The following is a 16945-nucleotide window of genomic DNA, read 5'->3' as shown; positions in this document are numbered from 1 at the left end:
TATAGCCAAAGGCCACTTAAAAGAACTTAAAAGGAAGCTTAAAAGAGCAAAAAGCCTCCAACAACTAAGAAATAATGTGCATCTGTTGTGACAATAAATTGTTGAACACTTTTCTGAAAAGCAGACCTCTCTTTTGTAGAAAAATAATTCAAAATGCATCAAAAGCACTAAATGGAACAGTGCACCATTTTATCCTGATAAAATGTAAAGTGCATTAGTTTTTAGTTCTCATTAAAATACGTCCTATTATTACCTTTACTTTGTTAAAGATGAAAAATCTGAGCCTTGGAGAGACTAGGGGCTGGCTCACAGTCAGCTAGGAGTGAGCCACGAAGCAAACCCAGGGTCCCACTCAGAGCCCGAGAGTTCATCCTGGTAGCATATGCCCTCCCACGTAGATGTGAGACCACATAACTGGTGAGGGATGGAGCTGGGACAGGAACCCAAGCCAGTTTTGCCCCATATTCTGTGTGCATAACATCCCTGCTATACCGTCTCAGAAACTGTGTTTCTGTTTACATCTTTGCCTCATCCACCTGAACCAAACATTTTGCCACAGGTGATTTTTGTTTTCTCCTCCAGTCTCCCTGCATAGCCAGAAACCCTACAAACCCCCATGGATTTTGCCCCTTCGGCCACTGAGAATAAATTGTCCTACCCAGACCCATCGCCGGCCCATAGGGTAGACCCTAGGGTGTCCCGTAACTGCCCCCCACCCCCTGCCATAGGTCTACTCCAGCCTCTTGATGAGGACTTGAATGCTCCTTTTCTCGCAATTAAGGTGAATTTCTTCCTTTGTGCTCTAGATCCCATCCTCTCTCGTCTCCTCATGAGATAATTCCACCAATTATCCCCTTTCCTCTTGAATCTTCAGACTTTGCCTCTGTTCAGGTACCTTCTTATCTGAATGTAAGCATGCTTATGCCAAGAGAAATCTTCCCTTCACGGGGGGCTATATTCCCCCACAGCCACTGTGACACAGACTCTCCAACCCCATCGCCATTTCTCAGTTCCACTTCCTCACTTTCCATTCATGTAGACCCACTGGAATCTGATGTCTGCCTCTGTCATAGCAATTAGATTGCTTCCACTGAGGCCACTGGTGACCCTCCTGTTGGACAAACCGCTTCAAGCCTTGTTTTATGAGTATTTCCACTTACTACTTCTGGAAACTTGCTCTTTACTCGGCTGTTAACTTGTCAGATGCTTTATTCATTCCTCTACGTACCCTGAGGAGTTCTCTTTTCATACACAATTTCGTTGCATTATTTTAAGTTTAACCTGACACATTGTATCTCTAATCCTTTGTCTTCTACTGATCTCCAGGCAATAGAGCCAACTACTACACGACTTCTTCTTCGCCTGAAACCAAACTCCCAAAGGCACCTCAAACTCGTTTCACTCATAACCTAACTCACTAGACTCCACTCAAAGAGGCCTCTTTTCCTATATTTCTTACCTCATCTAATGACACCATCATCCATCTAGATTCCTTAGCTAGAAATCATCACAGATTTTATCTTTTCCTTTCCACCACTCCTTCACCCCAGCAAACCACCATGCCTCACCAGTTCTCCTAATTGTCTCTTTCTTTCTACGCTCCTCACCCTTCACTATTATTAATGCATTCAAATGTGTCTATTGAAGTATCCACTATGTGTTAGGCATTGTGCTAAGTACTAGGAATACGTTGTGAACAGAATAGATATGATTTCTCCTCTAATGGAATTTGTACTCTAGTTGGGGAAATGGTCATTAAATGAATAATTTCACAAATATAATTACATAAATGTGATTTCATAAATTTAATTACAAATAATGATAAGTGCCATATACAGGAAAAATACAAATGCAATGAAAAATTATAATAGAGAACTTTGATTTAAAATGAAAAGTCAGGGATATCTTGCCTGTGCAGGTAATATTTAAGCTGACACATAGAGAAGGAGTCAGAGACAGCTGTGTGAAGAGTGAGAAAGAGTGGGCAAATGAAGGAGCTTGTGCAAAGGCCTTGTGGTTAGAAAAGCCTGGCTTATTCAAGGAACTTCAGTGAGTGAAGGAGAGTGACCCATGAGGTGTTTGGGAGTAAGTAGGGATCAATTTAGGTAGGGACTTGGTGGTGGTGTGTTTTATCCTAAATGCAATGGGAATCCATTGAAGGATTTTAAGTATAATCAAGTTCTGTGACATCGGCAAATTTGCTGTTGCTTTGGTTCAGGCAAGAGATGATAGTTGGTGTGGATTACAATGGTGGCTGTGGAGATGGAGAGAAGTGGATTTGAAGTAGATTATGAAGGTAGAATAGAATTTGGTAATAAGGAAATGAGGGAGAAGGGGATGTTAAGAATGACTTTCAGGTTGCTGTCTTAAAAACTTGGAAAGGCAAGTGAAATTTACCAAAACAGGGAACACAGAAGAGAAGATTTGGGAAAAAAGATCAAAGATTCTGCTTTGCTGTGCTGAATTTATGGTGCTTGTGAGACAACCACAACTCAATAAATATTTATTTAATATTGATGTGAAATACCAAAACAGACATTTAATCTGTCTTAAATTACTTAAAGATGTTTCTATATGGGTTTCTCAAAAAAGGAAAAACTTAATGCTATATGTTCATTACTGTAAAAAAAATATTACTCTCAGAATTGGGATTTTCTATTTGCAAGTACTGATCTCCTTCCATGCTTTCTTTGCCAACTGTTTACAGCATGCCGTAAACATACAGAGCAGCATCTCTCTCCATTGCCCTTGGTCTTGTTCAGAACATAAGGAAAAAGCCCTTTGTAGTTGTTAATATTTTCTGCAAGCCTCACCTCTGAGTTGAGCTCTCTGACACAATTCTTCCTTTTCCCGTCCATTCCTTTATTCCTGTTCAAGGCTATTCACTTGGCCTGCTTTATTTTGAACACATCCTTTATGTAGCTAGGTTTATCAGAAAACAACATGTGCAGGCTTATCCTTTCTAGATGCTCATTGGGATTACTTGAAACAGGTGGATTGCTCTCTCCCTAAGGAACAAAGCCGGGGGAAAATAGCCATTGGAAAATAGCTTTATAGCATTTATAAGAAAAACACTTTTATTTAAAAGATGCAGAAAGGATCATTTTTAGAGCATTGCAGAGAAAGCCTCAGCTCACCACATAAAAAAAAAAAAAAGGTTCTCCAGGCCAAAAGATGGCAGCCAATTTGAAATTTTCTTTACAAATTGAATGTTAGCTTGGCTAAAACATGGTGACGTGAGGTTAGGTACCACCAGCAGTGTATCTTCCATGCTTGCTTAAGGGAAGGGTTGTTTTTTAGCCCAGGTCAGTTTCACTAAGAAGAATTGCCCTTTTACCGACTTCAAATAGCTTAAACAAATTATCTAAAGGAACTGCAGGCTTTAACCGATTTAATGAATTTTAATAAGAAATACATAATCAGTCAAAAACCAGAAAAAAGTGAATAACATTGAGCTAGTTTTAATGGAAATTAGCTCATTACCCTGCTGGCTTACATTTACCAAAGGCTGAATTTCTGATGGAAAATTTGCCAGGCCATGGGAAAATGGGAGGATCTTTAAATTAAAGATTAACTTCATTAGTGGTATTTTTCTCCCTCAAATTAACCCTAGCTGGAGATTTTTTAAACCCTGGGGCGTTTTTCTTCCCTTTGGGAAAGTTTAAAAAAACAATTTCCTCCATTGGAAGAGTTTCTCATAGTCCCTGAAATATTTTCAGAAATGTGGTAGGAAAATGAATTTTCTGTATTGCCTACAATCCTTTATGAGAAAGGATAATAAGAGGGGGCAGGGTCTGTGTGGGTGTCCAGGTGAGTTTCCTGTCCTCCAGCAGATGCAACAGGGACTGTGAAAAAAAAATTCTTTCTTTTTTTCTCTCCAACGCTCATGCCATATGCACGAACTTTTGTTCTCCCTTTCTTTCTTCTCTTCTTTTTTTATTGCTTTATTTTTTAGATTGTGGCAAAATATACGTAACATATAATTTACCATGTTAACCATATTTAAGTGTATAGTTCAGTAGCGTTAAGTACACTCACATCGTTGTGTCTTCCTTCCTTTTTAAGCAAAACAGAACACACAGCTCTTAACCCAGGGCGTGGACATCTTCGGTGAAATAAGTCTTTATTTCAGAGTGGTCCTAGTCCTTTTCTATTGCTTAAAGAAAAAGAGAACTAGAGAGTGTTTTCCCTGCATCTCTCTCATTTTTAGTAACTGTAGAATCCCCTATAAAATACATGAAACTAACGATAATCTTCAAAACCAGAGTCATATGTTGTTGCAAGTAATTCAGTTGGAGAGGAAACCATTTCATATTCTGCAAATGGGAGTTCAGTATATCAAATTGAGTATAGAGGCATATTGAAAGATTTAGCTCTGTTTGGGGAAATTCCTAGAAATCTTGAAAAATTGCCTTGGCATTATACCAAATTGAGGCTATCACGATGGGACTTTCTGATTAAGTTGCTCTTCCTTGTATTTCAATCCCTTATTTGATTTGGGGTGATTTGAAGAAAGTTCATCATCTTGTTGCCCTATGAAAATTTAAAAAAGAAAATATTCTTACCAAACAGCTTATAAATGCACGCTAGAAAGGGACTCTATTTCAGAGCTGCTGTAAATATACTGATATTCTTTCGTTTGGGGTATCATGCCTCAGGAGAAGTAGGTTCTAAAAAGAGTCACTATGTGGAACATTCCTCCTGGGATAAGGCAGTGTTGCTAACCAGTCACCAAGCAATTTGAAAATGGTCCTTGTGACACTGATGTTGGCCACACCTTCTGAATCACATGAGGTGAGACCACAGTCAAGGCTACTGATGAGCAGGCAACCAACACATCCAGTGATCTGCATGGCAAATGGAATGTTCTGAGCTTTCTCCTAAAGCAAGATTCCTAACAATAAAACATTGGAGGAGGTGCAAGTAAATGAAATATTAAATACTTTCTGGGTTTTTTTACTAAATTGGATGGATATTACCTGCAGTACACATTGCTATTGTGTTTTTATCTTTAAATGGTTACCCAGGACATATATAAAATGTTTCCTATATAGGGTATCTTCAGATTTAGCAAATAAAAATAAAAAATTACCAATTAAATTGAACTTCAGATAAACAACAGATAATTTTTAATGTAAGTATGTTCTATGCAATATATGTCTCATGTGGTATATAGGACAGACTTATACTAAAATATTATTCATTGTTTATCTGAAACTCAGGTTTAACTGGGCATATTATATTTTATCTGGCAACTATATTCCTATAGTCTATTAAAAATTATATTTAGTTGACAAGTAGAATTGAATTTAAATTTCCATGTGAAATTAGTGTTGTCTTCTCTCCTCTTTCATTTTCAAATACCACTATTTCTTGTCTAAGCTTTTCGCACTGTGCTTCTGTTTCTCTGCCCATCTCACTGCACTTTTAGGTGCAGAATTAAAAATATATTTTAGTTTTATTTCTTATTCTAAAGAAGACAGATTTTAGAGATCTATTTCAGTTTTGTGCTTTATATTAAATGCATCTAAATTTCCTTATTAGCTGCATCTAAATTTTCTCATTTATTCCCTTTTCTTATTTTTCTTTTTATGTCCCTACTCATGTTTCAGTTACCTTATAACTGTACCTTGAGATATTTCATTTTTGTTATTTTAGAGTCAAGATTAAATAAATATGTTTGCATTTGTATGCACACACGAACACACACCAATAAATGATCAGTATGGAAAACATGGGTCAAGTCGTTATAGAGAAATTTTAATCCCACAAGGGAATTATACTATACCACTTTCTATAAAAGTAGGGGCAATAAAGGCCGGAAATAAACTAAAACATAAAGGAACTGTTACTATTATTTTGAAGAAAAAGCTCTTTGTCTATGAACTTGGTTTTCTAAAGAGGACTGTCAGCTCTGAAAGGCTGAAGAAACAGTTGCCCACATCCCTGTTCCTGTTTCCCTATGAAGACGGTGCTGAGAAGCCCGAAAATGGTAGTCGCGACAAACCACGCCTGCCTTGCTTCTGTGATCTATCTCAGACCAAAATGATTTCAAATAAAGAAAAATTGCCAAAATAAGGATTTAAAAGTTTTTATTTTGTTTTTGGTGTTTTATAAAAATGTTAATTGGAATAGACTAGGTTTCCTAGAGGGGCTATTTCTACAAAAAATTATCGTGCATTTGTAATATATAATAATTTCACCCATATTATTATAGTATTTCTATAGCTCTTCCAATGAAGGTAAGCAGAAAATTGGAGCTTAATCATGTAGAAAACTTGACCTTCTGACTTAATCGTGCCAAATTGAGGATATCCAAAATAGATGTTTTCTATTCATCTTAATTTCAATGTTTATAGCATGATTGATAATTTGCCAAAGGAACACAAAGGGTAAAATAAGTTACTTCTTTTTAAGGAAATCTGTTCTGATATTATTTCTTACTACCTAAAATGACTTACTCTGCAGCAAGCAGCTTCTTTTTGGCAATGACTCAGAAAGGGCAACTATAGCTTCAGAGACTGAAGCCTCTGCAGTATGATTCAGCCCTAGAAACATTCCTGAAACTGCCGTAATGAGAACACTGAAGAAGTCCTGGGTCGTGCCAGTGGTTTAAGGTCAGACTGAATGAAACAGCCTTAAAAGAATGGGAAGCCAAAGTGCCCATGATGAAAGGTGGTCAAATTAAACAACCCTCTCTCTTTGTCTGATCTTGACCAATGTGCCTCTCAAGCCATTTTAGTTTTGGAACCATCACTGCCGAGAGGTCAGGTGATTACACATTTTTCCATAGGAGGAATAATTATCTTTTAAGATAAAGTCCCTTGTGGAGTTGAGATCTCCATAATAGAGGAACCATTTTCAATACATCTATATCAAAGTCTAAGAATCGCCTGGCACCGAACAAATGTAAGACAGCAAAAATTCAAAATCAGTTCCAGCACTCCAGGAAGAAGGTGACAACACACAGAAAGTAGAGGAAATAATTAAATGTTTTGACATCGTGAGAATGTATAAATGACATCTTTTCTCAAAGAGCTGTTGCTGGCAATTCCATAAAACAGCAAATACATTTTATCCTTCACTGAAAATAATAGTTAATTGGCCAATAGGTGTCAGATTTTTTCACTTTATAATTAGTGGTGAAATTGTTTTCATTGGCATTTTACAGAACGAGTCAAGGAGATAAATGTATTTATTTATCCGTAATATTTACTCTCAGCTATTTCTAAAAAGGATGTGATTAAATCCTTATAATTAAATTAAAATCAAACCACACATTGAAGAGAATTTTTTTCATTAGTTGGAAAGAGAGTTAAGAACATACAGAGTATGTGAGAAAGTGGGCTAATTCTACTGATCTCCTTAGGTAAGATGGTTATGACACTTGAGCATTGAATTTAACTCTAGGTTCCCGGGAAAGCTGAGAAACATGATGAACTTCACTCTTTTCATAAAATGAAGCATCAGTTCTTCACAAGTGTGCATGGAGGTGCAATTCATACTTATGTCATGCCTGAGTCGGGTTGCATAAACATCTAGATAACTGTGTGTCCACATTTCTGTAGATCTTTCCTATAAATGGGTTATGGTTTTCAACTACTCCCATTTCATACACATCCCAGTATTAAAGGTGATAAACATGGTATGTGGTATATTTTCACTATTTCATTTTTTATTGGACATTTTATCAGATACCACCTGACATTAACATGAGTGAAATCATTGAAAAAGAGAAGATATGGTATGAAAAGCAAGTAATTTTGTTCTGTATGCTAGATGATGTTTTGGCTTGCTAGGGTCAGTATATGGCAGCCCCTCTTCCCTTATTTTTAAGCTTGTTTTTACTACCTTTTTTTTAAACTGATTCCATATGATAAAATAATAATAATAAAGGAAAAAATAAAATGGAATTAATCTGTCCTTTTATTTTAATTATCTTAATGGTCATTTGGGTCACAACAGAGTCAATCCAATCATCATACCATTTGTGATCATTGAAAGAGCTCAATAAGTTGAAAAAAACATGGGTCTGATGATACATGATTCATTCAATTAGCAAACATTTTGAGCTGCTTCTTCATGCAAAACATTAAGCTAACACTAGAGTTGGAGGATAATGAAATAGATACCTGCTCTAGAGAAGATCTCCGTGGGAGAACAGTCCCATGAAAAGTTATACTAGAATCTTATTCATAAAATAGGTACATACATTATTTTTGAATTAGGACTAATGAAGGCTTATTGATTGATTTTTAACCACATAAAGCAGGTACATAAAGCAGAATTATTTCTTGTACTAAGTAAAGGTATTTACCTTTAAAAATCTACATTTCTATCTATATTCTCTCCCTCTCTCTCTCTCCCTCTCATTCTCTAGCTATGGCTGTGCGACAGAAATCCCTAAAGGTGACTTAATCTTAGATCTTGTAAAGTGGCTGACTGTTTGCCATACAGTTACTCACCTTCTCTGTGCTTCAGAATTCTCAGCTGCCAAATAAGAAAAGGTTCTTAGAATCATCAATATGTATAATTCCAATGAAATTATTTGGGCTCCTTGGAGAAAACTATACAGCCAGGCAGAATTTATTGTTGCTGTTATTGTTTGCTGTTAACTAATTTAAAGTAACTTGCAATTATCTTAATATCATGCCACCCATAAGTGACAGTGGGATATATTTTCAGAGTTCAAATATTGTTTTCTTTATTACAGGTTTCTTTTCTCCATGGAAAACTCCAAAGCCTGTAAGTTGGAATTATTATGCTTCTTTCTTTATTTCTGGTTATTATTGCAATCCCATTAAGTAAAGGTTGAATTGGGTGACCTCAAAATCTCTTCCACCTCTGAGACTCTGTGATGTCAAAAGAACAAATCCTCTGTGTCCTTTTGTCTCGTATTTGTCCTACAAATACAAGAATAGCCCATCTTACTTTCTTACAAAGATGATTCTACCTATTTTTTAATATACTTACAAAATGAGCATTAACACTATTCAGTATGGTGTACTGAAAATACTTTAGAAATCTTTATTTTTCCCCTGTCACAAATGCTATAATTTTTATAACATGGAATTTTTAGGAACAATGCAAATTATAGGCCCATAGGTCTTGACCTGCAGATTAAATCTGTTCCACCAGAAATTTAGCTCTAGATATTTATGTTTGCATTTTAATATATACAGAACTAAATATATATGTGTGTCTGTATATATGTCTGTGTGTGGGTCGGGATTAACTGTAAATTGAGAATTGCAAATTTTCATATATATATATATTTTCCACCAAACCTGAAAGTCACTCAAAGTGGTGCTTCTGAATGTTCTTCAGATACTGGTGATCTCTGCCATCCCCTAACCTCTCTGGGCCTACTTCCTTTATGAATCATCCTGAAATGTTGATGCCAATGGAGGAGGCTGATGGATGTTAATAATCTCTCTGTAAGGCTAGGTTAACCAAGTTGGCTTCACAGTTAGAGATGATTTTTATTTGCCATTAGATTGAAACTAGTAATCGCCCAAGTCCCAAGAGCTGGGACTGGTCGTCAGGGTGTGAGAATTGTCTACTCTAACTGGAATGTATAAAACCCATGACTGGAAGAGAACAGCAAAGTGATTCAAGTCGAAAAAACTCAGATGGGGCCGGCCAGGTGGCGCAAGCGGTTAACTGCATGCGCTCCACTGCGGCGGCCCGGGGTTCGCCGGTTTGGATCCCGGGCACACACCAACACACCGCTTGTCAGGCCATGCTGTGGCGGCGTCCCATATAAAGTGGAGGAAGATGGGCATGGATGTTAGCCCAGAGCCAGTCTTCCTCAGCAAAAAAAAAAAAAAAAAAAGAGGAGGATTGGCAGATGTTAGCACAGGGCTGGTCTTCCTCACACACACAAAAAAACTCAGAGAATCACATCTTCCACCCACTTCTTTTCTTTCCTCTCACAGTCAGCAGCTCAGACGAAAGTGGCCCCTAGTCTGACCAGTGAGTAGGAAATTCTTGGGTTAATTTTATGCTTCTCTTATTTCCTTCACTGAGGGAATATTTAACTGCTTGATTTTCTCATTTTAGAAATGGAGATAATATAATTTTTCATACTTTTCAAGTGCAATAACTGGCTTAATTAAATAACATGCCTTGAAAATGGTTTGAAGACATGTGAAAATAAAATTTTATTGAGCCCCGTAATATTCCTGAGCTCCAGCTTTCTCTCAAAGAGAGATGTGGAAGCCAGGAGCTGGAAACGAGGGACTGACGCTGTCAGAGCTGCAAAACGTTCTCACCAAGCATGTCATCATTTAGAATTTGGCTCATCTGGTCCACGGAGAATATCAGATGGGAAAACCAGTCCTATTTGGGCTTAGTAAACCACTTAGTGATACATGTGATTTTGAAAAGAAGTGTTTAAAAATGTTTAAAATGAAATTTGTTTTATCTTGACCAAAATCTAAATAATTCCTTCCTTTCACCATCAAAGTTAAATCTGTGCTCTGTGGTTACACACATCTTTAATTTAACAAGAAACCTTGCACCCTCATCATGGTGCTACAATTATGCAATCTAGTGATTTCCTTATACGTACCACATTTACACAAATTACGCCATTTGGCATAATTACAGCATTTGCTGTCATTATAGTAATTACATCCATAGTCAATAATTCCAAAAAAGGTTTTATAGAACTCAATTTACAGTTAATCCTGACCCATACATCTCTGCAAAAGCTAAGGCTTGGACTTCCAGGTCCTAGACTGAGTGAAGATAGAGGACTATAGATTTAATGTCCTCTATGTATCTATCAGAAACGTTTTAGACTAAGGACTATCGTGAGAGGCAGTAGGGTATATGGTTTAGGGTGCAGGCTCTGATAGCATACTGCCTGGGTTCAAATTTTGCTTCTTCTCCTTCTAGCTATGTGGCCTTCAACTAGCTGCTTAAACTATCAGTATCTCAAGTTCTACATCTGTAAAATGGAGACAATAATAATACCCCTCTCGTATGGTTCTTGTGAAGAATCTATGAGTTAATCCATGTAAGGTGCTTAAAACAGTGGCTCTATATGTTGAGCTCAAAAATATAAACTACTGTCATCCTAGAAAGCAAACCCTCCATGCATAAACTCTTAATAAACTAATTACTCTATGAAATGAACATAGTTTGCTAAACTATTCATTTAAACAAATATATAAGTATATACCCACATTATATGGATTTATAAACTCCTCTGAGGAGGATTGATGACATCCTTAGTCAGGATAAGGAAATATTATCTTGAGTGAGATCTCTCCTCCTCCTGGTCCTGTGTCATTCCCTGACCTCCTGATCCATATCTTAAGCTAATCCATGTCAAGATAGTCACTTCCTGTTTGACAAGTAATATACCAACTGTCGTGAGTTCTCATTCTCTCATTCTGGAAGGGATCCAAGTTCATCCTTCAAGTATAGAATCAAGCCACGTGCCTTCATCTCTCAGCTCTGCCCTAAAATAGTGAGGGCGTGTGTTTAGACTACTTCAGCTTCTGTAAGAAGCAAATGATTTCTAGATAGAGTATTTCATGGGTGGGTAGGGGGAAGGGAGATCCTGCGTTATTCACAAGCCCTCTTCTTCCAGTGTGCACTCCAGAACCAGAAGGTGGGGTTAAAAAAATTAACCTCACCATGACTGAGTTTTTCTGTTTAATGTTTGAAGCCCTGTTGTGGGCTGTATGTCCACTCTGTCCACTGATATTTCAGTGACTGTCCTCTCATACAGTTGGGCATTCATTCATTCACCAAGCCTAGCAGAGATACAAGGCTTCTCCCAGATGTAGAAAACAACTTCGTTTCCATTTTTCCTTACACTAGTGTGATGTTAACAAATATCGGCCTAGGTATGGACACCACTGGGACTAGACAAGGCCCAATCAGAAGCCTTGTGAGAGGTAAATGCCTGGCAGATAGCATAGCTCTAGACCGATCAAGGCCAGGAAGATGCTAGAGGTGGAGCGAGTGAGGCCCATGGACCTGGGCAGGGGGACAGGATCGGAATCTAGAGTTTCACAAAGGTTGAGAGGAACAAGTGAGCACAGAGTGTCCTAGTTGGCAAGAAAAGTCCAGAGACCAAGTTGTCCAAGAAAGTAAGGAGAAGTCAACAGAGAGCACCCTTCAAAAGGCACTGTCAGATCAGCACACAGCCCCTGTGAGCAGGGGGTGACCTCTGCTCTCAGGGCAGATGGTTTGCTCCATTGTCTTCTGGAGAACACATATCTCAGTTTGGGGGGTAGGGAGGTGTAGGACTGTGAGTCTGCTTTTTCAGTAACTTCATGGGCGCAGTGATTTTCTGCTCTACAATCTTTTAAGAAACCCTGACAGAGTGACTTGAGGGTTGATGAATATCACAGCAAGATGTTGTGAATGCTTTACTCAGCATGAACTGGACTGTTGACTAATTCCCCCATCTCTGTCCCACACAAATTGTAGAATTTGTCAATCTGCCACGGAAACTTTCCCAGACAGTGCCCAAAGCATTATTTGTTCTTTAGTTTTAAGAATGTTTTTAGAAATACTAATATTTCACCTAAAGCATGTCTGCTCCAATGACTGTACATGAACAATACAAACACCTGCAAGACTTATGTGTGTATCAGATAACCCTCAGTGGAAGACAGGAGAAAGAAATAGACAACTGCTGAAGCCCTATAATGATGAGTGGGATACTACAGCTACTCAGACCATATTTCTAATTTATTTACTTTTTAGAATTTGGTATCTTATGTTTAGAAACAGAAGGGAGATGGTCACAGCCAGAATGCATCCACATGGTGCCTAAAGTCAGTAAAAGTGAAAAATAAAAAAGAATATGACTTTTGCTACAAATATGATTCTTTCCATCATAGCAAAGACACTGAGAATGGATGACCAAGGGAACCCAGATTGGCTTTCTAGATGAATTATGAAGTGCATATTTAAAGATTTTTACTAAATGGGAGCAAAAGGCCCACTGAGCAGAAAATCAGCCAAAACTCCAAGCAAATTGACCAGTTATTCTCCTCAATGTATTATTATGTAAAAAAGCACTCTCATTATAGTTATAGATTGGTTCTGACCCAGAGTCTGCCGCTGACAGCTGCTGGACCTCTCTGCACTCCTAAAGATTATGTTTAGTATAAGGGAACTGACCTCAACTAAGGCTTGTCCATCCTTGTTAGCTGTAGAACATTTGTTCAAATGAAATCTTGGTCAGTAGCCCATATAGAAAACAAATTAAAATGAAGCCAATTGTCTTGGTCCCTTCGGACTACCATGACGAAATGTCATAGACTGGGTGGATTATAAACAACAGAAATTTATTTCTCACAGTACTGGAGGCTCAGAAGTCCAAGATCAAGGCACTGGCAGATTCATTGTCTGTTGAGAGCCCACTTCCTAGACAACCATCTTTTCTCTGTAATCTCACCTGGCAGAAGGAGCTAGGGAGCTCTCCTGGGTCTCCTTTATAAGGGCACTAATCCCATTCATGAGGGCTCCACCCTCGTGTCCTAATCACGTCCCAAAGGCCCACCTCCTAGTACCATCACCGTGGGCGTTAGAATTTCAACATACAAATTTGGGGGGGACTGAAACATTCAGACCATAGCAGCAGTCTTATTGAGAGAAGGGTCAGTGACCCATTTATTTCCTAGTTTGCTGGCTCACCCAATCCCTGCCACAGTCACAAATACGTAAGCAGGTCATGAGGAACTTTGCGGTACACAGTGACGTGCACAGTGCGTGGTACCTCACATCCCCTCCAGCTTTAAAATATTTGTGATTGAGAGATCAGAGCTGCTGTTGGAGCCCTGGCCAAAATATAGCGAGTGTGAAAAGAAAAGCAGGACACTGCATTATGGGACAGAAAGTTATAATCCTGCCAAAATAGTGTATCAAAACTAGTTTTTTAAAAAAGAACAGTTATGAGTCAGCCAGATTTTTTAAAAAAGGAACAGATAACCACATTTTATTGATGATTTCATTCAATCACTAAATTAACATTTTCTGAGCACTTAGTATGCGTTAGTAATACAGCAATGAGAAAGACTCTGTCCCCTGCAGCCTCTGTCCCCAACATGATCTATTTGAGGAGACATAAGTAGACTTATCATTACGATTGGGTGTGATGAGTAGTGTGAAGGGAAGGCAGAGGGTGCTGTGGGAGCACCCAGGAGGGACGTGTAACCACATCAGGAATGGTCAGCAAAGGTCTTCTAGAAGGGACGCGTCATCAGAATCTAGTAGCCAGGTAAAATGAAGACGGGAGATTGAAGAGCAGAAAATGGATAAACTTTGCAGGTAAAAGGAGAAATTAAGAAAGTATGCAAAAGTTCGGAGGCAGGAGAGAACCTGATGGATCCTAGGGAATGAAAGGAGACACCATCAGCAGGTAGGAGAAAGCTGAGCAGAAACCCGGTCCTGAGGAGCTGCTTAAGGCCCTGCTAGGGAGTTTGGCCTTTACGCTGAGGACTATGCTCAATTTTAGGCAGGAGGATAGCCTAATCTAATTTTTACACAAAATAGGTTTAGTCAAAGCAGAAAAGTAGAAGTTGAGTTTGAATGAGGAATCAGTTGATTGTTGAATGAAGGTGAAATTGATGATGCAAATAGGTCATCCCGGTGACCCTGGCTTTCTTCTTGATGGAAGGATATTAGCTTCTGCTTTATCTCCCTCACAGCGCTATGGTGAGGATCAAAGAAGAGACTGTATGTGAGAGAGCACGGTAAACTAGGAAGTGTTCTATAGATCGTCAATAAATTATGGTGGTAGCAACAGCAGCAGCAGCATTTTGGGGAAGAAACTGCCAGATTAGCAGTACATGAGGCTTCACAGAAGACTCTGAACAATTCATAAATCCCAGGTGGTTGTATTATTCCTTATAAACTATAAGGAAAGTGACTGAATGTTTCAGTTCAGGAGATTGTTGGGATATGCATAGGTGTCAAATGAATGAATACCTGCAGACTACTTGATTTTCCTCTGGTTTAGTCAAAATGGTGTAACGTATTGGGGCCATCTTAGAAAAGAATAATACCATACAGTTCTATACACTTAACACATAAATTATCTTGAGATTCATGTTATCGTTATTTTATAGTGAAAGAAACAGACTCAGAGAGATTAAGTGATTTGCTGAAGATTATCAGCTGATAGGTGACAAGGTTAAATAAGTTTGTATTCAAAAGTCAGGCACCAGTTGTAGTTATAACAGTCTGTGGTGCTTTATTATATAGAAATAGAATCTTTTCTCTCAAGGCACTTATACCAAAGTTATAAGTGTTTCTTGGAAGCATTTGTGAAAGTTTGTCTGCAGGGCAAGAACGTCTAACTTAAGATGAGAGTTGGGGTACGTGACAAGGGAAATCACAAAAAAGAATTCATCGTCAATCATTTTCTCTACTCTCTTTCACTTTCCAGATAACAGACCGATGGGAGAACCAAGGCAGTCCTCAAACAAGTCTATCTGCTCCTGCCATACCGCAGAACCTGCCCTTCCCACCCGCCCTTCACAGGAGTTCCTTTCCTGACTCAACAGAGGCCTTTGACCCCAGGAAGCCTGACCCTTATGAGCTCTACGAGAAATCTAGAGCCATTTATGAAAGTAGGCGTAAGTGAAAGCTACATAAAACAAGGGTACATTAATAATAGCTGAAGCCCTGCCAGGAGATGTATTGAGGCTGAAATGATCTGGCATGATTTTATATTCTGAGGTTCAAAAATTGTGTCAAAAGTAAAGCCAGCTGATCTAAACGTTTCTAAAAAAAAAAAAAAGTCTATCAACTCTTAAAAAAAGAGCTTATGGGGCCGGCCCGGTGGCGCAAGTGGTTAACTGCGTGCGTTCCGCTGCAGAGGCCCAGGGTTTGCCGGTTCGAATCCCGGGCGCGCACCGACGCAGGGCTTGTCAGGCCATGCTATGGCGGCGTCCCATATAAAGTGGAGGAAGATGGGCATGGATGTTAGCCCAGAGCCAGTCTTCCTCAGCAAAAAGAGGAGGATTGGCAGATGTTAGCTCAGGGCTGATCTTCCTCACAAAAAAAATAAAAAAAGAGCTTATATCTTTTGGTTTTAACTTTTATTTCCTACTTTTTTTCCACTAAGCCCGTGAGGAGAATCAAGAATGTGTATTTGAGGGAAGCGAAGGAGGTTGCTAGTTTTGTTTTTCACCAAATAAGAAGAAGAAATGTTTGGGATTTTTTTTTTTTGCTTAATCTGATCTTGAGTCTGAAGCTTAGATTTTTCTTAGAGCCTTGAATGCAGTCATTGAAGAATTTAGGGCCATGAGTAGAATGTTAGGCAAGTCCTTCCAACTCACAATCGTGAAAGTAATGGTTCCAAAAGCAACACAGAGCCAGGGGCCCATCATTTCCACCCAAAACTTCTGCCTTGCATTTATGCAGTAGGGCCCATTTGAAAGTTCAGTCATAAAGTATCATGTATGCACTTGTCATCCTATTTGAAGGTCTTCTAAAATTATTTCGTTGTACTTTATAAATATTAGAAAGCAAAAGTTTTTAAAATTGCATGTATATTCATTGTGCCTCTTTTCACCATCTAACAAGTCATCTCTTCCAAATGTTAGAGGACAGGGATCTGAATGGCATAAATGTATAATCTGTGAGGGAAAGACACAGTACACTCTGAACCTGAGTGAATGATCAAGGAACCTAGCCTAGCAAGAAGGGATTGGTCCCTGGCGCTCCCATTTGTGGTCTGCTGATTTCCTTTGTTTCAGTGTTCTGCCAATGTCTTCTTTCCAACTTTATCATCTGAAGCATGAATAGCAAATTTTAAGTTGTGTGTGATCTCAGAGGATCTCAAATCTGCTTACTCTTCGATGAGCTCAGGGGCTAAGAATTATGCACCCAGCTGGTAAGGGAAAAAGTAGACATAATACCTTCTCCCCATCCTCTACAACTCTTTGTAGAAGTAATTTTGGTTGATAAA

General features: G+C 38.6%; 1 protein-coding gene across 1 annotated transcript in view; it reads left to right on the top strand.

The window, feature by feature from the left end:
- Positions 1-16945, top strand: part of MAGI2 (membrane associated guanylate kinase, WW and PDZ domain containing 2) — a 989343-nt gene that overhangs the window by 817560 nt on the left and 154838 nt on the right. The window contains exons 11-12 of the mRNA XM_058524198.1: positions 8714-8745; positions 15419-15608. Coding sequence (XP_058380181.1) covers positions 8714-8745; positions 15419-15608 — 222 coding nt within the window. The remainder of the gene's footprint in view (positions 1-8713; positions 8746-15418; positions 15609-16945) is intronic.

This window comes from Diceros bicornis, chromosome 3 (assembly GCF_020826845.1).
Source record: "Diceros bicornis minor isolate mBicDic1 chromosome 3, mDicBic1.mat.cur, whole genome shotgun sequence".
Classification (NCBI taxonomy): Eukaryota; Metazoa; Chordata; class Mammalia; order Perissodactyla; family Rhinocerotidae; genus Diceros; species Diceros bicornis.
This window is presented reverse-complemented; position numbering and strand designations above follow the sequence as displayed.